The 23,470-nt window shown below is 36.0% G+C and overlaps 2 protein-coding genes across 2 annotated transcripts; one reads left to right on the top strand and one right to left on the bottom strand.

Moving 5' to 3' along the window:
- The first annotated feature begins 10,445 nt into the window (after window positions 1–10,445).
- On the top strand, window positions 10,446–13,396 carry LOC110941750 (E2F transcription factor-like E2FE). Its single transcript, XM_022183412.2, has 10 exons — window positions 10,446–10,654; window positions 11,324–11,391; window positions 11,494–11,546; window positions 11,643–11,720; window positions 11,792–11,842; window positions 11,967–12,152; window positions 12,239–12,311; window positions 12,403–12,464; window positions 12,578–12,956; window positions 13,065–13,396. Exons 1-10 carry the CDS (start codon window positions 10,569–10,571, stop codon window positions 13,151–13,153), a joined length of 1,125 nt encoding a protein of 374 aa, XP_022039104.1. The 5' UTR covers window positions 10,446–10,568; the 3' UTR covers window positions 13,154–13,396.
- A 2,040-nt stretch (window positions 13,397–15,436) lies between these two features.
- Window positions 15,437–19,795, bottom strand: LOC110941751 (betaine aldehyde dehydrogenase, chloroplastic). Its single transcript, XM_022183413.2, has 15 exons — window positions 19,474–19,795; window positions 18,705–18,847; window positions 18,495–18,575; window positions 18,262–18,410; window positions 18,068–18,160; window positions 17,856–17,979; window positions 17,690–17,755; window positions 17,421–17,487; window positions 17,229–17,305; window positions 16,740–16,853; window positions 16,576–16,653; window positions 16,347–16,498; window positions 16,210–16,270; window positions 15,885–15,991; window positions 15,437–15,785 (listed from the first exon to the last, which is right to left on the bottom strand). Exons 1-15 carry the CDS (start codon window positions 19,580–19,582, stop codon window positions 15,698–15,700), a joined length of 1,509 nt encoding a protein of 502 aa, XP_022039105.1. The 5' UTR covers window positions 19,583–19,795; the 3' UTR covers window positions 15,437–15,697.
- Between the last annotated feature and the right edge of the window lie 3,675 nt (window positions 19,796–23,470).

Genomic DNA, 23,470 nt, shown 5'->3' with positions numbered 1-23,470 from the left:
GTTGCCCCTTCATTGCCTGCAAATTCAGTGGGTTTACAAGCAAGGAATTCTTTGAAAGTGCAACCAGGTGTTGCAGCTTTCAGTTTCTTAGGGAGCGGCGTATGTTGGGATTCATTATCATGATTAACATGATTATTGCCCCCGTTTATACTATTACTGAAGTTATCTTCAGAAGTACGTTTACTAGGAACGATATGTTGTGGTTCGATTGGACTTTTTACAGCAGCAACAGATGCTGGAATAGCATTGGCTATCCCTTGAGCAACAATATTTTCAATATCTTGTCTAGTCATATATTGATCCCCTGGATGTTGCTCCGACTGATTAACCTCATTTACCGGTTCATTACCAATATTTGCCATCTGATAATATATATATAATTTTTATTAGTATCTGATAAATAGCAATTACACACAAACAATCATACAATAATACATGTATAGTCAAAACTATCGATTTCTCGATTCCATTTTATATCTGTTATAGTATGCATCAATACACACCAATATTTTACAAAGTTTTATTCGTAGTTATGTTACAGACTGATTTCACTATTTCTTTTACTATTACACAACTATAGTTTTACCACCCTCCTATCTCTCGCCATTTGTCGTCCTAAAAACGAAGTTCCCTTTCATCATACTTCCAGGCAATTTGTCCCCCTATCTCCCTGATTCTATTTCCTGCATCCATCAATTCTTCACCATAATGGCGAAGTTCAGCCATATTTTCGTTACTCATTGGTGGATTAGGTAGGGGTTCTGGATCGAATTGTGGAAGAAAGGAATAAGGGTCGTTGACAATATTTTGAAATTGCCAATCATTCGTCCACCATTCGTCCATTTCTACAGGTTGGGAATGGACTATTGGTTCTGGGATTGCTGGTTCAAGATTCATAGGAAGTGGATTTTCAATAGGATAGGTAAAAACATTAGTATTGACAGGCTGAATAGTCTCACAGCTTGCCAATAGGAAATCTATTTCCTCCTGAAAAGTTATTCCCTGATTTTGGTTTGAGCTCTCTCCAATTTCTATCTGAGTTGGTCTAGAACCTTGTCCTACTTCCATTTCTATTTCTTTAGAATATTCTTCAAACTGTATTTCCATTTGCCTAGAATCTTTCTTGACTTTAGTTTCCATCTCTTGCTGTTTAGAATTTTCTTTGCTTACAATTTCTTTTCCTTTTTCTAAAGGGTTGTTTATTTTAGGAAGTTTCGTGGCTGGCTTTTTCCTACGGATACGACTACCCCATACATAATTCTTTCTTTTCTTTCGTTTTGGCTTTGTCAAAGGTGGAGCATTGAATTCTACAGGTTGTTCCACATCAGCAAAGTATCCAGTGAAATCTTTGGAAACTTCTACATTCACCGGGTAAAGATCGAGGTTCTGAAAGGCTTCAGATATCTCATTCATGCTGTGTAGCATATATGCAAAATGCACAAAAATACTAAGTTAAAACTTTGGAACAAAGTTTAACAAATAAACATTGAAGTTTTATTGCACACTATTTGTACAAAATAACAGGAAAGAATACACTCGGATTTATTTATTTATTTACTGGGAAGTGCTATTACTAGACTTAGGGTTTTTAAAGATCTGCATGTTCTGCTACTATAGCTAGCATATACAAATTTACCCATTTCTCATCTAGCTTGTCTTCCCAAGGTGATTTATTGATTAATTCCTGGGTTTCCCTTTTAATCCTCTTTTCTCGGATTTGCTCTTTACTTTTCTTAATAATCATACTCCTTTTTCTAGGAGAAAACGGTTTCTCATATTGTGCTTTTCGCACAAATATTTCTTCTTCAGGAATTGTAGGGAGTTTTGAAGATTTGTTTTGGGATGAACTTCCCTCTTCGTAGACTGACCTATCTAATTTAAGATAGATATTTTGCAGCTTTTGCTTACCCATACTGTAACTAACAAATAATCAGTTTATAAAACACATAATCACATAAATAGTAATCAGGAAAAATTAAGTATCTCTAAATAATTAATTAGCTTAACTCAGTGGCTCTGATACCACCTCATTTCTGTCACGGCCCCTGACCCGGTTTGACCCGTTTCAGGAGCCGCGGGATAGAAATCCCGTGATATTTATTTAATTGAGTTTAACAGCGGAAGTTTATCATCAGGATCGTTGTAAAGCTAAAAACTTTTCCCGATTATTTTATTTCACAATTCGGGATAAAATCCCGGTAATTTACAATAACATGATTTTACTGATTTATTTTTAGAAAACATATTTCTCTATTTTATAATGAGCCACTTTCTTAAGCTTGAAATGCTCCCCAGCACTTTTTCCTGAATTACAGTAGATCACCTGAAACATGTTTGAAAAAGGTTTTGTCAGCGGAAAATACTGAGTGAATCATTCAGTTTACTAAAATGACTCGTTTATTATAATTTACAGTATTAAGAGTTTTTACATATGTTTCTGATATCTACCAACTACCCACATTATTTGTCACTCGACCGGATCTGTGACTGTGGTCATATCACCATTGGCTGCCCCAATGAATGACGTATATCACTTAATTTTAGGTTCGCCCACCTAATTTGGTGATTACATAAACTTAATCACTGTAATTTATAATTCTGAAAATAGTTTGGAGTATTGTAAAACAGTTGATAAAAAGAGAATGACTCACATTGCAGATTTAACACGGATAGAATATGGTTTAGCCTTGTTAACCTAATTTAAATAATAATGCACACAAAACCAGGTTAGTGATCAATACAGCATTTACGATAACTCACGAGATCAAATTCTCACAACGAACGACAAAGTGCAATACTTAAACATCCATCGATTTAACGACGAACGACAAAGTATAACCCTATGTGGGCGGCACTTAAACATCCATTGGATATATTGATCAGTCGGAAAATGAATCGTAATAGCGATCGAGTTATTACCCTGTTTTGCGGCAGCACTTCGTGATCAGTGTGTGTTTAATTGTAGTGTTATAACTCTAATTCGACGTATACAGAAACTTTGGACGTCGTTTTAACTTCTGAAAGCAAGTGCCAATGTCTGCTATTTATAGTGATTTTTGGGACATGCTTACGGACCGTATGTCATTTCCCCTTACGGTCCGTAAGGGAAGCAGTCTAATTATATAGGCTAGCTGGGTTCGGGACTAGCTTGCATGACTCACTTTTAAAATGAATTTCAATCTGTACAACGAAAATTTGGTGATAATAATCACTAGGGTTTACCTCCCTTGTGTTTTAGGGGCCCTGATCCTAATTCCGATTGTTCTGCAAATTTTAGGGTTAGTGCAGAATTACTTGGGTGTCTCAATTAGGGTTTTCTTATTGACTAATTATCATTCTAATTATTGATTTTAATGAGAGTTATTACAGTTTCAGTGGCCATTTGAGTGGCGTCAGTGGGAGCGGAGGAAGAAGACGGTTTTGAATTTGATTTTGACTTTGATTTCGTCATTTTTTATGAAGAAGATCGAAAAATGTTTTTGGAGTTATGAGTGGGAAACTGCTTTGTGAAGAGAATGTTTGGAATTCAATTCGACAGTGAAACCCTGTTTGGGGTTTTGATCAGGGTTTTATTTAGGGAAAAAGAAAATACTGACGTGGCAGCGGTTATAATGATCTGACGGCTAAAAACTGCCCACGTGTCAACCCCTGATGGAAAAGTAAATAATGGAGGACAGTTGTTTTGGGAGCCACTAATGAAACAAACATTAGTGGTTACAATGGTAATAAATGAAGCAGTGGGTGATTTTTACCATCAGTGGATGCTTTTACTACATCAGTGGATAGCATATCAGTGGAAAAAACACTGATTTTAAACACCAGTGCATATCATGAAAGTGAGAGAACAGAGGTTGACTTTCAGCAGTGGATAGACTTTAGAGAACAGATGTTGAGGCACAACAGCAGTTAAGGGAAAACAGCGGTAGAAAACAAAATGAAGACCATTAGTATAACAACTGTTTGTGCAGCAGTGTTTTAACTTTTGACAAATAATTTTAGTATCTGCTTGATCAGATGTGGGGATTGATTTTGTCATGTGTAAGCTCAATATCATGTCCAACATCTGTTATTCTGCAGGAATGTTATTCTTAACTACATTTTTAGATGTAGATTATCAAGTTTAATTTGTCAGCAGTTTTTCTTAGAAAATTATGTTCTAGGTTTGCCACATGTTCACTATTTCCTGACAGTGGTTTAGCATCCCAGATGATGAAGACTTTTCTACTAAGGCTACTCATTTTGTGTCTAATTATTTGAACTAGAACATGAGTATCTCAGTAGTTCAAAATCAATTTGCAATCAGTTTTTGATCTGTGATAAACAAACTTGAGCTTAACATGACCTTGACATGTGTACCATTTCCTTTTGATCAGTTTTAGGAATAGTAATTTCACACAAAAATAAGGAAATTACATCCTGACCAGAGATGAACTTTTTACTATAAAAAATGAGTAAAAGTACAAAATAAATTATATAAAAAATAATATATCTGATTTTATTCTGAGAAAAACTTCTGTAAAAATTTTGAAAATAACATCAAAAGGATTTGGTAACTTTCCAAATAAGCTCATGATCATATCATTCTCAAGTTATTTTGACCACTGTTTAGGATCATTTTCTTGTCAATTGATTGTAAATTCTTCTTTTAAGGTCAATCACTAGAGATGCCATTGTTACCTGAACAATTCCTATATTGATGAATGCACACAGTTACATGATGACCATTGTTTACCCAACTTTGGACTCATAAGTGTTTTATGTTTATACTCTTTTTCTTTTGGCCTCAAAAGTTTTGAGATAAACACACTTTTGAGTTTTGTTCATTTTCTTCTTCCCTTTTTACCCTTCTCATTCATAAGTACAGAAATACTTACTGGGAGATCTTATTTAAGAAAAGCTTAGTCCAGAATCATTTTGCAGTAATGTTTTGAGAGATCTGGCCACATTTGTACATGTTTTATTACCAATTCTCACATTACGTATGATTTGGACTGTTTTGACCCCAGATTTTCTTAATGTGTTTTGACATAGTTGATTTGGTCCTTTTGAGGATTCTCAACCTGCCTTTTAACACATAAGATTTCATGACTAAAGTTTTATTTCCCTCTTTCTAAGTTAGCAAAACACTAATGTTTATTCTGAACATAAGTTTTGTTAATCTGAGGTTCATACTTTAGCATAAAACATGATAAAATCATCACAAATTCCATAACAACAGTTGAAATCAATTTTGAATGAAGATAGTCATACCATAGTTACCAGACAAGTTTCCAGATCTGGAGACTATGAGTGATTTGTGCATGACATCACTAGTTGTTTGATATTTGTGAATCTTATGACATCTTGGTTGTTTTAGAGAGCATCTGATTCATCATTTTGAACATGATTTCTCTTTGCTATGTTTTTCAACTAAATACAATCAACCTTAGTATCAATGAATTTTGAGCTGAACTGTTATGTCAAATTGATTGTTAGATCGAATTTGACTGTCCGGCTCTGATACCAATTGTTAGGATTTGTGGCTGTCATGATTGTGCTTGTTTGTATAAATTTGACAAATTAATGAATATAAAATAAGATTAAGTGCAGCGGAAATGAAAAACAAACTTTGTAAACACAATCAAGAGAGAAAATAGTTTAGTAAACAAATGCTTCTAATTAAGTTGAATGATTCAATTACAAAGCAAATGATTACAAGCATGCTTACAGAACTAAGCTCCCCCTCAGCCTGATACTCCAAGCTTGGTAACAGTACAGGGTACTGCTCCATTTATAGGCAAACCAAACCACTGAGGCATCTCAGCTGACGTCACTATGATAGTGACATCTAACAACCTAACAACCTATAAACACTGTTCTATACAAACTACTGATGTTTAACAACTGATTATAAGTATAATACATAACAAGAGAAAACTACTGCTTCACGTTCTGCTGTTGTAGCCTGAGCACTGATGTTGAGCATCAATGCTTTCTTCAAAGGTGATCAGTCCTTGAATGAGCAGTGCTTGTGTCTTCAGCAGTACTTAGGAAACGACAGTAGATAGAGCAACAATGTTTGTCTTCAGCAGTCTTTAGAGTTTCATCAGTGTTTGGTTCATCAGTTGTTATAGTGAGCAGTACTTAAGATCTATCAGCTGTTAGATTACCACTGTCAAGGGGAAAGCCAAGTGTAAACAGCTGCTTATTTTGAGTCCACTGTTGTGATCCGGTTTTGGCTTTCATTATATGTTCCTCTGGTAGGGTTCAATCCCAACGCATATTTTTGAGCATGTTTCATGTTCCCTATGCTTAGGCTTCATTGTAGAGCCTTAAAAATGGTTTAACAGGCCTTAGATGTGTCTGAAATGACATTTGGAAGTGCAGGGGCCAAAACTATCAACAAATGAAAGTTGTGCTGATCAGACGTGGTCCTTATAGACCGTATACAGGACCTCATACAGTCCGTATACCTTTGCCAGTTCCAGAAAATCAGAAAACCAGCTGTTGTTTTGCTTCTTGTCTCTAATAGTTGATCCTATGGGCTGGTTTTAGTGCACCTATAGTTTTCTAAAACAAGGGGCACACTTGTAGGGCTTAGATTTAATCACGGTTTACGAGAAACGATCCTAACGGTTCTTAAAAACCTATAAATACCCCACTTGATTTTGCTCTCATTCACACCTTGATCTAAATTGTTCTAAGTTGTGGCCCTTGTGCTTCATACCTGAACATCCAAGATCAATTCCCTCCTTGCTTGGACCCTTTGTAAGTGTCCTTTCGTGCTTAGTTTAATTTTTAGCGGTTATAAACGAAAGTCAAGCGTTTTCGATAAACGCTTTGACTTTTAAACGGTTAAGACATTGTTCGTAACAAACATGGCTAGGTGACCGTAATTAGGCAGGTGTTAAACCCTCAAAAGGGCACCTCCTAATTACCACGTTTACTTAGTTAAATTGTCGGGTCAAATAAAAGTCAATCGGGTTAGTTTTAAATAGAATTCATAACTATTAATATAAGAAACCATAAAATCAGTTTTCTCACTTTAATGACTTGGTAAATATTAGTTGAACATGTCTAAGCATGTTCAACCCGACAATTCTAAGCATAGGCTCGGTTCGGAACCGAAAGTCGCAAAAGTTGACTTTTGCTTTGACTTTCAGTTCTGACCCGATTTAGCTTAGTTTAGATATGCCTTAGGATTCCATTAGGACCATACTATAGGTTAGTATAACCCTCCAAGGTTATACAACTTGGTTCCATAGAAATCCTAGTTCATGCATGTTTCCGTTAAATGCCTAAATGTTGACCGTTATGCCTTTTTGACCCTAAAACGAGAAATCTGAAAATGTGAGAGGACAATAATCTTTATTACTGAATTATAAACTTGTCCCTAAAATTTGACATCAATTTGAGGTCTAGATTAGGAGTTATGCTCAATAGCGTAATTAGAAAGCTTTTTGTTAATTAAACGACATAATTAGCATATATCCTATCTAAACCCAATTTTTGAAACCAAACTTTTTACCTACTGATATAAAATAATATTTTGGGAATTTTGAAGATTTTTATTTATTTTTAGGCTGAGCATAACATAGGGTTCTAAGCTTGATTCGCTAATTACCGGTTTTGCCCTTTTGGCTAATAAATTGAGTTTTACAAAACATTTTGACCCCGAACATTTTGCTACTGATATTATATCATAAATAAGATATTTTGAACTTTATCAACTGATCAAAAACTCAGATTTCCTATTTAAACCCGGAAATCGCTTAAAACCGACTTTTACGCGTTTTAAGCGCATAGTATGAGTTAAAACTATTTTTGGCATATAAAACTTAATACCTACTGATATTTTGAGTAAAATTTTATACTTTAGCAGTAAGCAAAAGTATTAAACCCAGATTTCCAAATTTAACCTTTAAACCTTATGTGAAATTACCAAAATGCCCCTTCGGTGCATAGTTTGGTTATAAATGATAAAATTCACATATGTGTAATACCCTACTGTTATAACTTATTAAATTAAGTATTTTTACTGATTATATCAGATCTGAAACTCAGATTTATATTAAACCTCTTTTATAACCTTTAAAATGACCGAAATACCCCTACGGGACATAAATTGGTCTTAAACTCGTTTTGGGCATAATGGAAGGTATCCTACTGATATCACAACATATTTAAGGCATATTGACTTAGGAAACCTGTTCATGACTCCTTTGGTTACCCGTTACGCGCTTTTCGCGTTCGGATCGGCTTATGTAACTAGTTTGCATAAATTAGCCGAAACGGGTCAAACCGACTTTTACGCGTTTTAAGCGCATAGTATGAGTTAACACTATTATTAGACGGCGAAAATCAAGACATGGAAGATGACATTGTAGAAGTTGAACATGATGTGCCAGTCATTGTAGCGGATCCTGTGTTGGAACCAGACTTTGTTGACGTTCCACGTATTCCGGCCGTTGTCCTTCAAGCCAACCAATACGAACTAACATGGTGTTCATCTTTTCGTTTTGTAAGTTTTTCATGCTCTAAAAGCTTTATTTTAATATTATGTAACGCTTTGAAGTTTGTATTTTGTTTATTACTTTTTTAATTTGTTTATTTTATCGGACTGTAATGCAGCGGTTCCCAAAGGCATTTGCAGCAAATGTAGATATGTCTGTCCTTGATGAGATGGTAGTTCAAACTGAAGACGGGTTTTCAATGACACTAGAGATCCGGCAAGAAACGGCACGTTGGAAAATGCTGCAGGCTGGGTTGGAATATGGAGCTCAGTTTTTGCTGCGATATTATAGGGATCAAAACACGTTGCGAATTCTTAATCCGAACCCCTAGGTGATGTATCTATTGACAGATAGCGTCAGAAGTAAACAACTAATATCACCAAGCATGTCGTATGTGTGGTAACAGTTTTGGAACAATTATTACTATATATGTTTTGTTTACAAAAACTTAATGTGTAACTAACATTATGTCGATGTACTTTTGGGACGTGTTCAAGTGTCTCAAAATATTAGGTTTAACAATCAAAGTTTAACGGTTCTACGTTTAAATTATTTTATGTGTTTAGTTAGTGTTTAGCCACCCGCGAAAGTCGCGGGGTCTTAGGCTAGTATGTCTATAAATACAAATACTTTACACACTTTCAAACATCTTCAAGGTTCTTTGAATAGATATTGAACACTCACGGACAAGTATATGTGACGCTTTCAAGATTCAAAAATATGGATGGCTTAAAGATGTTAATATTTAGACAATGATGGGAACATTACTAATAAAATTACCAATGTAGTCTACGTGTTCAAGTGTCTCAAAATATTAAGTTTAACAATCAAAGTTTAACGGTTCTACGTTTAAATTATTTTATGTGTTTAGTTGGTGTTTAGCCACCCGCGAAAGTCGCGGGGTCTTAGGCTAGTAGTGAATATATTAGGAGAATCCCCTGTAATGAAGAAATTACCATTCAACAATCAGTGATAAAGTATAAGATTTTAAGAACATTACTGGGATAATCTTAAAGCAATGATTTTTTGAGGTTAGAAACACTTACCGTACACTTCGTAAGGATCAAACTTCTCCTTTTTCTCACGAACCCACCAGAGGGTTGAAACCATTGTCATACTGCTTGATCGTCATCCTTATTCAGCTGCTTGGTCACTGGAATTTCATTGGAGGTTTGGGGGTTTCTTGGAGAAGGTGATACGAATTCAAGGGTTTGGGTGATATAATGAGATTTGATTTGTTTTTATTATGTGTCAGTATGGGGATTCTAAAGGGGGAGAGGTAAAATGACTAAATTAGCCATCATGTGCTGAACATGTGACAAATAAATTAACCTGAGTTAGGGTTTAGTTAGATTTAGAGGCCAAAAAGGTTAGTTATAGGGACCATGGGGGCAGATCTGTTAAAAAATCTTATTTTGGGCCAATATAGTAAAACTGATATAACCACAGGGGTCAAAAACGTAATATACTCTATTTATATTTACTTTCGAAAAATAAATACATAACATTTTTGAAAGGCAAAATACGTAATTTTAAAATTTCAAACCTTTTTATAAATTACTATCGAGCTAATTTGTATTTGAAAATTCAAACGGAACCCCTAGACAGACAGGCAAGCTACAACAAGTTTGCATTGGCTCATTCTATACACACCCCCCCTCCTTCCTGATTATACCCCCCTTGTGAGAGGAAAACTGTCGGTCCCACGCAGGCCCCACCTGTAAGTATGTGAGAAGAGGGGGGTGAAAAAAGTAAATAGGGGGTGTAGAAAGTAGCACCCTTTGCATTTTGCAAACGACACGTGATACGATCGGCAACCCACGTGATCCCATCCCACCAATCACGTTAAAACAAAGGGCAAAAGTGTCCACCCAAAAAAACAACCGAAATAATCAAAACTAGTTCCCGCCTGCAACCAGAAAACTAGCCTTCTTCTCAAAAATTTCAAATTTTCAAAACCCTAAAAAACCAAAACCAAATCCCTCCCAAACATCAACCTCTTAAACCTCCCCTTCACCCGCCATTACCAACAACCTCGTATCTCTCTCTCTCTCAAAACACACACACACAATCCCCATGTCACTACTGTCCCCGCCACCTTCCGCTGATGGCTCCACCACCTATTGTCGGAAACAGAAATCTCTCGGCCTTTTATGCTCCAAGTAAGTGAAACTAGATATTGTTTCTAATCCCTCCGTAACTTATGTTTGACATGTTTTTTCGAACGACAAATTTGGATCAATGACGGACCACTAGATCCGATCATATCCGAATCAATCTCGAGCATTCTCGGGACATCCACTGGACAAACGGAGTACTCCGAGAGTAACCCGAGTCCAACACCAATTCTGGGGAAAACCCGGTAACCCACCCACCCATATGCACGATAGTGAAATTACCGGTAAAACCTGTTTGGCTCAAGGATCCAACCCAGGTTTCCCTGGGTCTCCTATCATTCATTGCCCACCAATGACTCACTCTACACCAAGTGGGAGTTGAACTTGCATCTCAGAAAAGAAATGCAAGTCTTACACCATTTGATCTAGAGATTATTGGCTGCGTGTACACCAATTTAGGAGGAAACCCAATAAATTTGGGAAAAACCCCTATGTGGGAATCGAACCCAGGACCAATAAGTTAAAACAATTCTATTGTATGAAAATTGTAGTGTTACTTATGTTTGTGATATTCATTTTAATCGCTTTATTATGTATGCTTGTGATGTTTATCTGTTTGTAATATATTAAGTTTAAACAATTCTGTTGAATGAATATTGTAGTGTAACTAGATATTGGTTCTAATTGCTCTATTACTTATGTTTGGTTGTGCAGTTTTTTGGGTTTGTATAATCGGGACGGAATTGAAACTGTTGGATTGGATGACGCGGCAACGAGACTAGGTAATTGTTTAGATGTTTTGTTTTTTTTTTAAGAATTGTGTAAAGTGTTGGATTGTGGTTTTGAAGATGTTTTGGTTGGTGTTATGTTATTTTGGATTTTAGGTGTTGAGAGACGCCGGATTTATGATATTGTTAATGTTCTGGAAAGCGTTGGCGTAAGATTTTGTTTCTTGGTTTATCATTTTTTAGTTTTGTTTGTTGAATTTAAGAAATTATCAGATCTGATCTTATGATGTTTATTTTTTAATTAGGTTCTTGTGAAAAAGGCGAAAAACACGTATCATTGGTTAGGATTGGGGGCAATACCTAAGGCTTTAGAGCAGCTAAAGGTGACTACTACTGTTTCATACTTTCATTTGCATAATTAATTTGTTTATAATTTTGTTTAATGGTGTTACAGGAAGAAGGTTTTAGGAATAATGATGAACATGTTGATGTTAAATCTGGAAAGGTAATTTTACATGAATTTACAATTTTAGTTCATGGTAATTCCATTGTGGACTTGATTGAAGAATTAAAAAAACTGAAGTTAGTTTTTATTTATTTATTTTTTATTTATTTTTTATTTTTTAAAGGTTTCTGATGATGAAGAAGATGAAAGAGTTTCTAGCCATAGTGTTTCTTTACATGAAAAATCAGATCTAGATTCGACGCATAAAACTTCAGGGTCGTTTAAATCGGGTAGTGTAACTGAAAATCGGAAGGAAAAATCTTTGGGGCTTCTTACCAAGAATTTCATCAAGCTTTTCCTATGTACTAATGTGAGTGAAATTTTCAGTTACTTTTTAGTTCTATAACTTTATGCTACAAAGTATTTTTTTACATTTATATGTGCAATTTCTTTTAGTCGGATATGCTTTCGCTTGATGACGCTGCAAAAATATTGCTTGGAGATGCTCAGAATCCGTCATTGACCCGAAGTAAAAAATTCTCAACAATTGTTTTAAATTTTTGATCTAAAATAATATTTATTACACTATAGCTGACGGGTGTTTGGAATTATCGTTGCAGCTAAAGTCAGACGCCTATATGATATTGCTAATGTCTTGTCTTCCATGAACTTCATTGAGAAGGTTAACTACATCCCGGATACTCATCTTGTTGACTTATCTTGACTTTGTATTTGTATGATTTGTTTTGGACATCTAGACTCTTGTAACACTCAGTCTATTTGCATGATGAGCAGATCCATCACCCAGAAACCCGAAAGCCCGCGTTTAGGTGGTTGGGAATGGCAAGCCACCCAAATAGTCAAACAAGATCAGCCACTGGTGTAGCTCATATAGAGTCCAAAAAAAGGGCATTTGGAACCGAACTTACAAACATTTGTTTCAAAAGAAGCAAGGTGGGTGACCAGGAGGTGAAGCTGTTTGACCTTCAGAGTCAACGCCCGCCTATCAAACCCGGCACTCATGGGTGCAATTCAAATCAGGGTCTTGGCCCGTTTAGTCATTCGGATCCTGTGACCCTGTCTAAATCTTGTGACGGTGAGAGTAACAAAGTAAACAAGACTCAAGATTTGGAAAATCTAGCTTCCAATTATCGGCCGAAGTATCACAATCAAGGTATGTTTTGAGCTTTGCATGGTTTACATGATTCTCGGATCATATGTGCTGACTTATAGTTGACCAACTATGGAAACATTGACATGGTTCTTCTTGGTGAAATTGTAGCATTAAGAGATCTATTTGTTCATTACATGGATGCATGGAAATCTTGGTATTCCGAAGTTGCTGAAATGGATCCAGTTGGAGTAATCTAAGTTGAAGTGCAGATCAAAGCCTCGTTGAAGTTGATTAGAAGTGATGGCTAGAAATGGTCATCCTTGCGAGTTGACAGTCGATTGTTGTCTTTCTGATTGATTTAGGCTTTAGAGTAGTGCCGAACGTATATGAATGTCAATTGTAGATCTTTTATTATGGTCCATTTTTTTTTTGAAATTGTTCAAAAAAAAAAAGATATAAAATCTGAAATTTTAATAAAACTGTTGATATGCTTTCTTGAAGGCGTGCACTTCGGTCTAATAAAGCAAAGTGATGGTGAGGATACGAGTGGGCTTCTTTACTAGGTCATTGCCCGATCACTTATTGTTGTCGTTGATGCTTGCATCATGTACCCATTATATGAAGTCACATTGGCATTTACTGATACGGATCGGAAGCGTACTCAAATGGCTCAAGAACAATCGATTAATCAAAAACGATAAGCGAACCGAAAGGTTCAAGAACAACGTTCTTTTCTATTAAAATTCAATCAAAAACTGACTCAAACATAAACCCTAGACATCCTATTTATATGATAGGAATTGTAATTCAAAAGGAAACTAAGTAAGATAAAATATTAAATTTAAATAAATTAAGAGATAAATAAGGAGGTTGGATCTATCCGCATCATTCTCCCCGTCTTCAAAAAAAACTCATCCTCGAGTTTTGTCTTCGAACCAAAGCCACCCGGATCAAAAGGAACATCAAGTTGTACCTCGTTCATATTTAATTTGACCAGCTTAAATAGATCCGTTCTAACTAGATGACCACGTAGTTGTAAACCATGGATATGAGGAATCGTACCGAATTGTATTTTAGAACCCAAATCAGGGAACATTTTAGATTTAATTTGCAAGACTTGGGCCTTTGTTATTGCATTCGGACCTGTAGAAAAAACAACAATGTTGGCAGCCTTGTATGGATCTTTCATTGTTGTTGGGACACCACAATCCACTAATCTATTGTTATTAATTGAGGGCCCAAGTAGAATCATTTCTTTATTTTGAATTTTCATATAACCAGGTTGCTTGTTTAGCGAATAATCATCCAACTTTCCCATGATTTTCGGCTCAATATGTGGAATTTCCATAGCCACCAGATCACCTCTCTTAGTCGACCCATCTGCGATCTTCGGACTCAAGGAATTCTCATTCAATCTCACGGCTTCATCGAAACCACAACGATATGAACCACCGGTTGCCCAAGCATACCACACATCATCCTCATACTCATCAAATACGGGAAAAGAATCATAGATAAGGTCAGGATCCTCGTTGCCTCGGGCGGCGAATCTACGGGGATGATAACCATCACATGATTCACAAAAGTTTTCATGGTCCACAATCTCGTTGCCTCGGGCGGCGAATCTACGAGAATGATCACCATATCCTCGCGGATTAAAAGGAACTCCGTCGTTGTCTCCGGCGGCGAATCTACGAACGAAAGTTTCTTCTTTTCCACGTAGAGCCATTTGAAAACCAAAAGCTCTGATACCAAATGATACGGATCGGAAGCGTACTCAAATGGCTCAAGAACAATCGATTAATCAAAAACGATAAGCGAACCGAAAGGTTCAAGAACAACGTTCTTTTCTATTAAAATTCAATCAAAAACTGACTCAAACATAAACCCTAGACATCCTATTTATATGATAGGAATTGTAATTCAAAAGGAAACTAAGTAAGATAAAATATTAAATTTAAATAAATTAAGAGATAAATAAGGAGGTTGGATCTATCCGCATCATTTACACTAGAAGGGCTTCCATCAATTAAATCTTTGCATGATTGATAGTTGAAGAAGTGGTTTTGCCTTTATTCTTTGATTTGGTTTTTTTGTTGAGGCAATTTATCCAAATCTACTTGAACATGTGACCTCCAAACCTTAGACGCTTCTCTCTGCCATTGGGACACCAACCCCAATGATAAATGATAAATGAAGACAATAGTTACGTTAACTTTTTTATTTTAAAAGAAGTTTCAAATTTTACTTTAATTTTATTTCCAAAGTAAGAGTTGCCAATGATACGCTAACCAATTGGTTTGGGGAGAGGTGGGAATGTTTACTCACTTATACGGGGTTCCTGTCTGGGAGGTCTCAGGGTCGAATCTTGCAGGGGGCGAACTGTGGCACCAGTTCAAACTGACAATAATATGCCAACCGCGGGATTCCTACTCGTGACCTGGGTGATCAAAGGCCAAAGGCCCAAACGGGTAATCTAGCCGTCCAAAAAAGAGTTAGACAGCCCCACAGGTAATTGTTATAATAATTATTAAGACAAATTCAACACACAAACCTCATTATCCATTTCAAATCAATCTGTCAAGTGGTTGATTACGGCAAAAAACATACAACAGAGGAAAAAAATACAACAGATTTTTCACAATACGACCTAATGTCGAATATGCCCGTGGCATGTTGCGTATAACTTAGAAGGTTGTATCCAAATATCGGTTCACCTTCTTCCTCCTTATTATGGTAAACTGGCTTTTTATTTATATAATTATTACCAATACCATGGTTTGTTGCCAAGCTCATATAGCTTATTGAGATGGAGGCTTATACCAACCCCATGCTTCATCGGAAAGATAGCGTGTCACCTGCTTCACATTCTGGTAGTTCTCTAGACCCCTGGAAAGATAGAGACAGATGGGTTATTACATACACAAAATATATTAGACAATGTGAAGTTACATATTAGTTGTATATAATTAGAAGTTCTTTAATCACCATTCTCCTAGCTCACGACCAAAACCGCTACGCTTTTTTCCTCCCCATGGAGCTTGACAGAAGCATGGCTGTGAGCAGTTCACCCAGACGCATCCTACATCCAAAGCCTGCAAAATGACCAAATAAATTATGGGTGTGAATTCGACACGCAAGAAAACACGACACAAAGATAACACAAGATCCCTGGTTTGGGTTTAGTTTAAACTGGTTCTGACCCACAGACACATGTAGGTAAACGGGTCATGTTCGGCTCGACCTCACAGGTTGGCCAGTTTATTTTTGTAATTCTACATGTGAACAAATGGAAATACTAGCATTCCATTACCTTTGATACACGGTCACACCTTTCCAGATCATCAGATATCACCGCAGCAGCCAATCCATAACTGTAAAAAAAAAACCATAAAATAAATTGCTAAGAACAAAAACCAAATAGGAAAAACCCAAATGAAGTTAACTTACTGAGTATCATTTCCTAATTCAATAGCTTCTTCTTCTGTTGCAAATGTTTTGACACAAAGCACCGGTCCAAACACTTCCTCTTTCCAGATTTGCATAGATGTGCTGACATTAGTAATAATAGCTGGCTCGATATAAAATCCTTTTTCCAAATGCTGCATTTAATACCCTTTTAAATTTTAATCTTATGCTCCCAGACGATAAAGATAATAAATAAAAAGTTGCTCCATACCGGAGGACGTTCCCCTCCACATAAAACCGTCGCGCCTTCACTTTTGGCTGTTGATACAAATTTTAACACCTTTTCATACTGAAAAAAACGTTAAAACCTAAACATTAGACACTTGACATTATATTAACATGACTTTAAATATGTTTCGGTGATCCATTTATTACCTGACCGCCACTAACTATAGGGCCGAGCCTACAACCTTCCTCCAAGGGGTCTGAAATCTTGATGTTTTTAGTCCACTTAACGAGCTTGTCTACAAACTCGTCAGCAATACTTTCCTGTAACAGATTAAAACTATTTTATTCCACCATATATCTGGTAGTATGATATAGTTATAAGAGGTGTAACTTTGACCCATTTACTAGTGAATGGATTGTGTTTTATTTCAAACAGGTCAAATGATACAAATTTAATGTAAACAACCTCTAAATCATTTTATACAAAGACTCAGATTATGATTTATAATAATATTGTTTTTGTTATCATAATGAACACATTATTATTATTTTTTTTCCAAAATATTATTTTTTTCATATAAATCACCTCAAGAAGAAGTTTAAATGGACAAAAAGGTGTTTTCAGGTGAGCACGAACAGACCTAGCCTGTTTTGACTTTTGACCCGTACAATAATAACATCTCGTCATCAACTTACATGCACTAGAAGGCGAGATGTAGCACTGCATATTTGACCATTTGTCCAGAAGCAACCAAAGAGGGTCCACTCAACAGCTGTTTGAATGAATATTAAGCAAAAAAAAAAAAAAAAGAAATCTTTACAACATAAACAAATGATTAAGATAATATCTCATTTATTCTATTCTATTTAAATAAAGAAGGAACAAACCTTTATCAATGTCAACATCATTAAATATCACTATTGGACTTTTTCCACCAAGTTCAAGGGTAACGGGCTGCCAAAGAACAAAGTACGAAGATAATATATAGTAAGAACAAAATCTAAGTTTAACCAAAAGACTTAAAGACCACATGATTTCAGTCAAAAATGGATCCATGGTTTCCGTTCATATAACCAATGTTATTTCTTCGTTCTTCTTCTTCACATTCTCACTAAAAACTGAATTGAAACAGATGCTGAATGACAATGAATACTACCTTAAGATTCTGCGCTGCAGCAGTCATAACTTTGCTTCCAGTGACACTGCTTCCAGTAAATGCAATCTGTAAAAGAATCATACCATTTTGGGAACACCATTATGATTTATTAGAATAGAATCTCTAACCGCTAACGAATCAGATGAAAAATAACCGAGAACTAGACCTTGTCAACATCCGGATGAGATGCCAATGATGCACCAGCTTCTGGACCTAATCCAGGCAAAATATTAAGAACACCAGGGGGAAGGCCCACCTCTTTGCATATTTCACCTAACTCCAAGCAAGTGCTGAAATTGGATAATAAACATGTCATTAATACAAGCAAGATTACCTAATTTCCGAAATGGAGAAAACGCGTATCCATCAATTACTTACAGAGATGCCAATTCTGATGGTTTAAGTACAGCAGCACATCCAGCTGCTAGTGCGGGAGCAACTTTCCATGTAGCCATCAGCAAAGGGTAATTCCTATAGATTTAAATAGAACCAGATGATGGTGACAAACTTAAAACACAACATTAAAAGTCGAAAACGATGATCAATCATAATATGGACGAGAGAAGGTATACCATGGGGAAATTAGCCCAACTACACCAATTGGTTCCCTAATAAGATGACATTTGAATGTGTCCATTGGAAGAGTAACAGATGCATTTTGCTTTTTATCCAATGCTTCAGCAAGATCTGCATTGTACTCAAAACATCCTGCTACATCATCCTAAATGATAAAAATCATACATATTAGATAGTTAATTCATAAAAAAAAAACTTAGGTTTTTTAATTTGTTTGCGACAAAAATACCATATCCCATGCTGCTTCTTCAAGCGGTTTTCCGCAATCGATGGCTTCGAGTTTTGCCAGTTCAGATTTTTTCTCCACTATCTGCATATTATATTTTCGAAAAATTAAGCTAATATTTGAATTTTGAAGAGCATTAACTTCGATAATTCTGTGCGGTGGATCAAATGTAAATTGAAACAACATATTTTTTCAATCAAGATGAATACACACTTTTGAAGCAATAGCACGCAAATACTTAGCACGATGAGCTCCTGAAGCCGATGCCCAATCCTTTCCTCCATTACGTTTCAGAGCTTTGCGAGCGGCTTCCACAGCAATATCAACATCTTCTGCTGTAGCAGCTGGAATATCCCCTGAACACACACAAAAAAAAAAAAAAAAAAAAAATCCGAACTGAAGAATGCGATAAACTCAGACTATCATTCCTTCGATCAATAACAACAAATATGCAAAATGCAGAATTCTAGTTTTTTAGATGATTGAAACCAGAATAAACATCTGGACATAATTGAATATGTTAAGATCTGAAGAATGCATTAACCTGAAACTTATTATTATTGTTATTATTCGACCAATAACAACGAATATGCAATATTATTAGATAACTGAAAAGAATTAACATCTAGACATAACAGAAACAGTTAAGATCTGAACTCTGAAGAATGCGTTAAACTGAAACTTATTACTATTATCATTTCATTTCGATCAATAACAACGAATACACAAAATGCCGATCTCTAATTTTTACATATACTTGAAACCAGAATAAACATCTAGACTTAACTGTAACTGTTAAGATCTTAAAATCGCGATAAACAGAAACTCATTCTTACTATTATTTCGATCAATAAGCGAAAACTTAAATACGCTTAAACAGAAATACAGATTCTACAACTTAATCGGCGTCGTTATCGATCGAAGTTTTGAAAACAGTAGACGAAAGAGATTGTGTGTAGAGTAGAGTGAAGTGAGGTAATACCGATGATGAGTTCGGTAGCCGGATTGATGACAGGGATGCGATTCTTCTTAACAGGTTCTCTCCACTCGCCGTCGATGAATAACTGGCGTGACGGAATTGGAATGGCCATCGTAGGGTTACAGGTGAGTGACTGAAGTGTAAGAAACTTTGATTTATATAATTCCGGTAGATATTGTTACCGGAGACCGGTAGTCAACGGCGGAGAGAAAAGCTCACTGACGGATGTGAAGTGCGTCTCGAGAAGTGTGATGAGGGAGTAAATATTATATTAGGTTTTTTTTTTTTTTTTTTTTTTTTTTTTTGAACGGCAGTAAATATTGGGTGGGTGGATTGGTTCCATTGGAAGATCGTGGTTCTAATCTTACGGGCTGCACGTGTCAAGTAACGTGTGATAAACACATCAACTCAATGCCTTAGACATGCCCTGCCAAGGGTGTGTCACACTCACACAACATAATTCATGTTTCCATTATTTTCTTTGGTCCATTATTATCAATATTTATTCTACACGTATATTCTTTATTCTTTATATTTATATTTTATTACTATTATTGTTCTAGAGTTTGTTGTAACAGCACAAGAAAATCGTACCAATGTATTCTTCGTTCTGTCTTTGATGGTTGCCCATCCAGGTTTTGTTTTCACTTGACAAGTCGCTTGCTCAGACAAAACACGTTTTGGTAGAGAAGGTTTTCACCCCTTTATAAGGAAGGCTTCAAAAAACTAGAATTCCGCATTTGCATATTTGTTGTTATTGATAGAAGGAATCAGTGGCGAAGCTTGAATTTTTCGGTCGGGGGGGGGGGGGGGGGCGAAAACGTATATACCCACAACTTTCTATACGAAAACTACATATATAACACTACTGAGCGAAAAATTCAGGGGGGGGGCGGGCGCCCCTCCCCGCCCCTCTTATCCTTCGCCCCTGGAAGGAATGATATTATGAGTTTAACGCATTCCTCAGATCTTAACAATTTCAGTTATGTCTAGATGTTTATTCCGGTTTCCTTTATCTAATAAACTAGAAATTAGCATTTTGCGTATTCGTAGTTGATTTCATTTATTTGTATTGTGTTAACTTGCTTCACTTCGGTTTTTTTTTTTTTTTTTTTTTTTTTTTTGTGTTTAGGGGATATTCCAGCTGCTACAGCAAAAGATGTTGATATTGCTGTGGAAGCCGCTCGCAAAGCTTTGAAACGTAATGGAAAGGATTGGGCATCGGCTTTAGGAGCTCATCGTGCTAAGTATTTGCGTGCTATTGCTTCAAAAGTGTGTATTCATCTTGATTGAAAAAAAAATATGTTGTTTCAATTTACAGTTGCTTCAGGCGAGACGTAAAGTGTTGGAAACCTTTCACTTTAAGGACGTCAAATGTAAGTAATAAAAATGAAAAACCCCGAGCTGTGCAAGTGGGTATATATAGAAAGGATGCAATTTGTAATTCGCTCTATTTTTACCTACTAAAAAGTACTCTAAATAAATAATCTATGGGGAAATTGTTTATAAAACTCAATACCAATAAGTACAGCAGAAAGTCTTTAACACATAGAGAGGTTTATAAAGTGCATCAAACATGTCCAAACCTAACTCGAAATTTATGTGGTTACATAAACATCCGCACAAGTAACATTACATATGGTTGGAAAAGTAGGTGGAAACATATAATTTCTTTTTGTGAGATGATGGAGATGATAGTAACTTTTATTACAATTCAGTGCAAAATCATTATGATGGTACAAGGTCCAATAAGAGATTATGCGCGGAGCGTTGAGAATGAGGTTTTCCTATTCAGGGTCACCTAGATGGTTGTATCAGTTACGCTTCGTCTTCTTGATATCGGAACATGCATATAGACACCCTAAACAACACATTAGAAGGGATATTGAGTCCGAGCCATTAGAACCACCATTCGACGATCAAGTTAACTAAGATATATTAAGGATGAGTCAAAAAATATTTTAACATGTATGTATATGATGTGTAGAAGAATATTGGAGGAATGTGTAGAAGATATGGTTTAATTATAGAGGAACCCCTTGCAGAGAGTGGTAAAAGTTCTTTCATGTAGAGGGTGTGTTAAAAGAAGAGAAGTAATGTCTCATTCATATGTTTTATTTATTGGGCTTTATTAGCCTGGATTTGTCATTGGGCTTGTGAGAAGTTTGGGCTCATATGTTAATGTGTTTGTTACGGTTGTTTTAATTGTTATTATAACAGGTTGAGGAAACTGGAAAGTCTGAGGGCCTGTGTGAAAATTATGAGGGACCGTGATCATCTTCAGGATATCTCATGGACTAAAGAGTAACATTTTAAAGTGTTGGTATAAAAGAGAAGAGTCTGGATCATATTCATTATTAACCCCTCTCATATTCTCTTGTTCACTTTCACCTGTAGCGATTACGGTTTGTTGTTTGTTTGTTCGAGTTGTTGTATCTTCTCTCATCTGTTAGAGAGATTATATTTCTGAGATTGATGATCATCAGTGGATGATCATCACCTGTATCTCTGTATCTTGTATTGTTTGAGAGATCTTACTGTTTGTAAGATCTCAGGTATTGGGGGAAAAAGTTTTTGGGTTGGTTTAATAAGAGTTTTGTCACGTTTTGTCACTACATCTGTGTTATTGTTACATTTCTGTTCATATTATTGTTCATACCATTGTTTTTTACAGGGTGGTTAAGGCTACTTCTAGTAGGCTAATATGAGTTAGGCCACTGCCTGTTGGGTAAAGTCTAATATGAGTACCCTTTACAAGCACCACAGTCTAGTATGGCGCGGTCTTGATTACGTTCTACTAGATTCATAATTCGTCACCTTTTGGTGTCAGATGTCACTATTTGGCTTTGATGTGATCAAAATCTTGTGGCTTTGAAGTAGGGTGCACCCATCCGAAGATGGATATTCGAGACTTTTGTCTTGAAGGGACTTTTTGATCATGGGCATGGATTCATCCATGTACGATACTTGTAGCTAGTACGCACCTGTAAATGGACATGTGTGTCTAGAAGACAACCTAAGTTCAGGTGATAGTGATCGTGTTAGACAATATTCTGCAAGCCTTTCTCCCCAAGGCTTTTCAAGTTCATAAATCATAACGGACATTACCTTCATCCTATTTACCTTGGTTTTTATGTTCGTTGATTGTAGTTTGCAGGGCCGGCTATGAGGGTGTGCAGTGAGGACTTTCGCACAGGGCCCGTGATTTCGAGGGGCACGTGTTTTTTTAAACTGATATATATATATATATATATATATATATATATATATATATATATATATATATAGGGTAAGGTTCATGCGAGAACCACCTTTATTGCGAGAACCGCGAGAACCAATGTGAACACAAGCTAAAATAGCTAAAAAAACCTAACCCCCACCCCCCCAAAAACCTAAACCCCCCCCCCCCCCCCAAAAAAAAAACCTAACCCACCCCCCGCCCCCCCCAAGCTAAATGCTAAAAACTAAAACCCTCAAAAAACCTAAAAAAACCTAACCACCCCCCCCACCCCAAAAACCTAAACCCCCTCCCCCACCCCCCAAAAACCTAAACCCCCCCACCCCCCAAGCTAAAATGCTAAAAACTAAACCCCCAAAAAACCTAAAAAATCTAAAAAAAATCTAAATTTTTTTTTATTTTTTTTACTATTTTTTATGTTCAAATCGCTACTTTTAGTAGCCAAAAAAAAAATTAATTTTTTTTTTGATACTAAAAGTAGCGATTTTTATATAAAAAATAGAAAAAAAATAAAAAAAATTTTTTTGGGTGTTTTTTAGATTTTTTTAGGTATTACTGTTTGTGTTCACACTGGTTCTCGCGGTTCTCGCAATAAAGGGTGGTTCCTAACGGATCTTTGTCCTATATATATATATATAGGGAGAAGATCATGCGAGAACCACCTCTTATTGTGAGAACCGCGAGAACCAATGTGAACACACCAAAAATGCCTAAAAATAGCTAAAAATCACACAAAAATTTTTTTTTTGATTTTTTTAATAT

The sequence above is a fragment of the Helianthus annuus genome, chromosome 5, assembly GCF_002127325.2.
Source record: "Helianthus annuus cultivar XRQ/B chromosome 5, HanXRQr2.0-SUNRISE, whole genome shotgun sequence".
Taxonomy (NCBI): Eukaryota; Viridiplantae; Streptophyta; class Magnoliopsida; order Asterales; family Asteraceae; genus Helianthus; species Helianthus annuus.
The sequence above is the reverse complement of the archived record's forward strand: the minus strand, read 5'-3'. Positions and strand labels throughout refer to the sequence as shown.